The following is a 5,566-nucleotide window of genomic DNA, read 5'->3' as shown; positions in this document are numbered from 1 at the left end:
GAATATGAACTGTTAATTACGCCCATCCTTGTGGACTAGTTTGTTTGTGGACTTAGTTTGTCTGTTTGTTATTTTATCTTGTGCTTTTGTTTTTATTGTTCTTTATTTTGTCTTTGTTCTATTACGTGTTTTATTCTATTGTTAAGTATCTTGAAAGACATTTTATAAATAAAATGTATTATTATTAGTAGTAGTAGTAGTAGTAACTTTTTTTATATAAGTTACTAGTGAGTAACTTATACCAAAGTGTTCAAATATCCAGTAAGTGAGTGCACTAGCGTATGCTAGTACTCTAGCATGAGAGAATAGGTTGTCTAATACTCAGGGTAGGGTAAAGGTAATATCTCTCCATACTGTCTCCGTTTTGGAACAAGCGCTTGCATACCCTGATAAACCCCCAGGAAACTGAGGCTTAACTGTGGCTGTAAAGCAGCTGATACAGATCTTACAAAGGTATAATCCACAGATAATCCAATCTGCACTTATACCTTTCAAAGCTGCTCTGTCTTCCAACCTGAGCTTGGCCAGAATCAAAGCAAATATTACTGTCTGATGCCCAACACAAGTCATTTTTGTAATAAAGAGCTAGCTCATTTAAAGTCTTCAATGTCAACACAAGTGAAGATGGCCAACAAAATAAAGCTATCAGAGAGCTTGTACATTCTTACAAAGAAGAAATGTCCTGCTGAGCAAAACAAACTGCAGAAGATACGCACCAGTGTCTCAAGGCAAAGAAACGCTCTTCAGTTGTCCTCTGAATACCTTCACAGAGTGACAACTGTAAACAAAGGTTTCAAGAACAAAATGTTATTGCAAATAAAAGATATTGTGACCCTATTTTCCTTTCATTTGACACCTTTTAGTTTATGTGGGGGTAGTTTGTCCTACATTTCTGTTAATCACCTGCACACAATCCTGATTTGTGATCAGCAGATGGCGAAAAATCATTAATTATAGAAGAAAATTAGAAGGGGCAGTTATATACTTGATTAACAATGTGACAAACTTTCATATTTGAATCCAGGTGAAAAGACTCCTTGTATTCAATCGCACATTATCTGGTCATGTTATGTTTATTAATTCCTTCCAAGGGCATAGACGGAAGGAACATGTCCCCACCAATATCCAGCAATTATTGAATTGTCCCCACCAATAATTTAAACTCTTCGAGTAAAAAAAACAAACGCGATAGAATGGGGGGGGAAACTGTCAGCGTCTCATTCAACCAGCGGTGCAGAAAGAGTTAAATTACTTCTACTGGAGTCCTACCTAATGTAACAAATATGGCCAATGTGATTGGCTGTGCCATTCAGGGAGCTCTGTTTAGTTTTAGCAGCTGCAAGCCTGCGCTGCCAGGAGGAGAGGAGGACGGCAGCAAAATGGAAGAACCTGGATATAAGAAAGTGTTTTTCAAAGAAACCTGTGAGTCGCTTAAAGTCAAGCTCACTCATAAAATGTGTCCATCATAATAACGTTACAGGCTATGCCAGGTTTTGGCCCACATCAGTCTAAAACTGTATGTAACCATGAATAACGTGTTTGGGAAACTAACTGCACAACATGCAGCACTGTTAGTTCTCTCAGTCTCAGAGCAGCATTTCTAATTTTAATTGAAACTGTCAGAGAAAATGGCAGCCTCGGGCAAGCCAGGATATTAGTTCACAGAGGCTGTTAAAGTTATACATCTAATGTTAAAATTTCATCCTAATGGTACTGACATATTCATAGGGTTAATTTTTGAGACAATATATCATGAGGTAGTCATGATTTTGCAAATATTCCACCTTGTAGTGCAGTTTGCACAAATTGTTTTAAAAATGCACTCACACTACAAACATCACTGATGAGTCAAGATCTGCACAAATTGACAGAAACACTGAAGCAGCTGCACATTTTATTCTTATTGTCATGTTTGTCCTATTTGTCAGGTGACAGAAGAAGCAACACAAAGCTCAGAGAGCAATGGTGACACAAGATCACAGGTGAAATGATGACTTGTTGGTTCATGACTGTATTTGAAGCACATGTGTGACTGCATGTATGTGGAGTGTCTCACTGTTATTGATCAGGTGACAGAGGCAGCTCTGCCATGTTGTAGCTCAGACAGGTGGAGAGGCGAGCTCACAGGTGACTGGCTGATGATTTGGTGCTATAGATTAACTAGTATTTATTATCATGACAATTGTCAGGCTGCTGATGTAAATTGATTCATTAGTGTATGTTTGACAAAGAATCTGAATTGACACGTCTCACTTTTTATATGGCACGAATCATGTGTTATTTTATCAGGTGGCAATATGTCCTAGTGCAGTCAGAGGGGAGGAGCCAGGGCCAAAGGTGAGGCACAGAATAATAATTGTAATCTGAGGATAAAACGCAGGTACTGAGGCTGAAAGAAGCCTCAGTGCTCTCAGAAGACTAAAAACATGGCTAAGGTCAACAATGACTCAAATGAGATTAAACAATGCTGCTGTGTGTCCACCAGGACAGACTGGACAGTATAGATGTAAAACAAACATGTCAGCAGTTTATCTCTGTTAGTGAGAGGAGCAGGCCTGTGTTTGGCTGCTTCACATAGTGGACATTGAGTTGTTGTGTGGGACACCAGTAGCTGTAACAGTAGTTCATGTTGAGAATAAAAAGTCCCAGCTCACCGAGTTAATCGGGGCAACAGTGCCTAAAATGTTGCATAATTTTGCTGAGAGATCTTTTACTTTGTGGTAATCTTAGATGAGTAGTTTTATGGACAGAAACCAGCAGGTCACTCAGTGTTCCCTTAGTGCTGATGTATCAGAGATGTTGGTGTAACTGAAGTAATGCTGTTAAGTCTTAAAGTCATATTCTTTTATTGTCATGACTGTATTTGAAGCTATTTTTATTTTTGTATGATACCTGATTTATATGGAATATGACTGAAGTAAACTAAAGTCTAAAATACTTAGTCATTTTTTAAAATAGTAATTTAACATTATATCATTCACATGTAAAACTATGAATTGTGGTTTTAAATGGTTTAAAAGCATGTAGAATAGCATGTGTAGGCAAGTATATTTCTCCTTTTTTATCAAGAAGCAAAGACAAAAAGGAAAAAAAGGAAACAGGGCAGGGTTCGGTGGCTGAATCATCCGTCCCCACCAACGCCAAAACCAAATCTACGCCCTTGATTCCTTCAATCAGTGCCCTAAGTGGTCTCAGTCAGAGTTGTTACTGATGTCTTTGGTTATGGACATTATTCCTGTATCTGCTGCAACCTTCAGCCAAACAGGCCAGGTTAGCTGTGTCAGCTCATAGACAGACGTTAAATACTAGAAACCTAAAAGGCATTAAATATGGATACATTTAGCTGTAAGCACACATTTGTTTGTTTTGATCACCTAAACAATATACAAAGTTTATTTAGTGCAGAAAAAAAACCTGTACAAAATAAAGCTGATACATTTCAATATTGCTTCACCTGTTCTGATTCAGTTACATGAATTAGTGGGGGCTCCATCAGGACAAGAATATGGTGTTGCTGAAATCCTGCTTGAGTTTATTCACACACAACTTTCTGCCGACTATATATCAGCGCTGTGCATCCAAGCAGCCAAAGAGAAAAACAGGAATGCTGCTTTAATAAGTTTTTATTGACGTGATCAGCTGTACAACAGTCACATAAACTTAAATGTTGTTCAATCCTAACTGTACAAACTCAAGTTTAAAATAAAGGTTACTGTAAGCTCTGTTTAAACTGGTTTTTGTGCAGTCTTCAACAATAGCTGAGTAAGCAGGAGGGGGGAGATGCAAAGGACCCTCTTCTTAGGAGTCCTCCTTCTCTTGATACCTACAATGACAAAATGAAACGATGAGCAAACAATCACAACAGCAGCAACATATGGTGACCTCATGATGATTACCTGCAGTGTGTGCAGGTGAAAAAGACTGTCTGTCCTTCATCTGCAGACCTCATCTGCCTGGTATGGTAAATCATACCCTCTTTGTTGCAACGAGAGCAGCGCCTGTCAATCTACAGGAAGCAGAGAGCTTATTAGTAGCACACAGAGCTGTTGGCATCATGCAGTACACTCAGCAGGCAGCAAACAGGCAGCACTTACCACAGCACCCTTCATTTCAGAGTCCTCCTCATCCTGAGACACAGCCGTCTGCTCCACAGGGTTAAACACCACGGCAGAATAGATCTCCTGACCTGAGAACTCTGAATAAGCAGAGAAGAAATCATCTGTGCACTTATCACTCACTAATGTGTTATCAGTGCAGTATCCTTAAAAACAACCCCACACCATAAACCCCCCCTCCACCAAACTTTAGACTTGGCTCAATGCATTCAGATAAGAACCGCTCTCCTGGCTACCACCAAACCCAGACTCATCTATCGGATAGCCAGAAATAGAGGCGTGATTCATCAATCCAGAGAACAGGTCTCCACTGGTCTAGAGTCCACGTGCTTTACACCACTGCATCCAGCACTTTGCATTGCATTTGGTGATGTAAGGCTTGGATGCAGCTGGTGGTCACGGAAACCCATCCCATGAAGCTCTTTGCACACTGTTCTGATTTAATCTGAAGGCCACATGTAGTGGCATCCTATCACGTTACCATGCTGGAACTCACTGAGCTCCTGAGAGCGACCCATACTTTCACAAATGTTTGTAGAGGCGGGCTGCATGCCTGGATGCTTGATTTTATTCACCTGTGACCATGGAAGTGACTGAAACACCAAATTCAGTGATTTGGATGAGTGAGTGAATCCGTTTGCCACAATACTGTATATTGAGCTTATAAAAATACAATCACTTGCTGCAAGAAACTAAAATGATCCAAAGATGGACAGCAGATAGCTCTCAGATAGCTGCTCTGCCACTTCATTTGTACAGGCTGTATAAATATCACAGGAATATCAAGATGGAAGCGAAATGAGAAAAACAAAAAGTGAGATAGCAGCAAAATCTCTGCTGCTCATGCTCACACATAAACTCTGATATGGAATTTACCTGATACAGGGATCCTAAAGGAGCAGCCGGGGCAGCACACTACGTCCGGTATTCCTGGGAGAGGAAGAACATTCCCACACTCTGGGCAGAAGTTCGGACCACCACCAAAACACGACATCTCTGTTTCATGCGAAGTATTATTGTTATACATTTTGATACCATTAATAACTGTAAAATGGAATCGAATAAAAAATTTATACTGACTTATTTTGCTTTGTCGATTCATATTTTAGAGCTTACCTTCCAAAATAAGTTAAAGCGGTAATGTTGTTTTGTTGTCTAACACTCGCTGGAGCAAAACACCGCGCGTGGCACTTGAACACGTGAAGATCGATCAAATCCGCAACTGTCAACTAACCATGTGTTCAGCTTTCGTCGTCAGCCTTCAGCTTTAACAAAACACTTTGATGACTTACCGTTCAATGTCTTTACAGGGTTGGCAATCTAAACAAGACGCGGTTTATAGCAAAGACTCCCTGTTGTTACTTTCAGCCTGGCATCTGCATGGTTACACACCGTGGGGTCCTACAGCGGTTGGTTGTCCGTCGCATTCTACACGTCATTGTGACGCGCTA

At 40.2% G+C, this 5,566-nt stretch overlaps 1 protein-coding gene across 1 annotated transcript; it reads right to left on the bottom strand.

The window, feature by feature from the left end:
- Positions 1 to 3,605: 3,605 nt before the first annotated feature.
- On the bottom strand, positions 3,606 to 5,518 carry polr1h (RNA polymerase I subunit H). The gene is made up of 5 exons (XM_085395921.1): positions 5,232 to 5,518; positions 4,992 to 5,111; positions 4,095 to 4,195; positions 3,897 to 4,006; positions 3,606 to 3,823 (listed from the first exon to the last, which is right to left on the bottom strand). The coding sequence occupies exons 2-5, from the start codon at positions 5,107 to 5,109 to the stop codon at positions 3,799 to 3,801; spliced, it is 354 nt and encodes a 117-aa protein (XP_085252047.1). The 5' UTR covers positions 5,110 to 5,111; positions 5,232 to 5,518; the 3' UTR covers positions 3,606 to 3,798.
- Positions 5,519 to 5,566: the final 48 nt, after the last annotated feature.

The sequence above is a fragment of the Rhamphochromis longiceps genome, linkage group LG22 (genome assembly GCF_057381845.1).
Source record: "Rhamphochromis longiceps isolate RC_006_pf linkage group LG22, R_longiceps_female_GT1.1, whole genome shotgun sequence".
Lineage (NCBI taxonomy): Eukaryota > Metazoa > Chordata > Actinopteri > Cichliformes > Cichlidae > Rhamphochromis > Rhamphochromis longiceps.
This window is presented reverse-complemented; position numbering and strand designations above follow the sequence as displayed.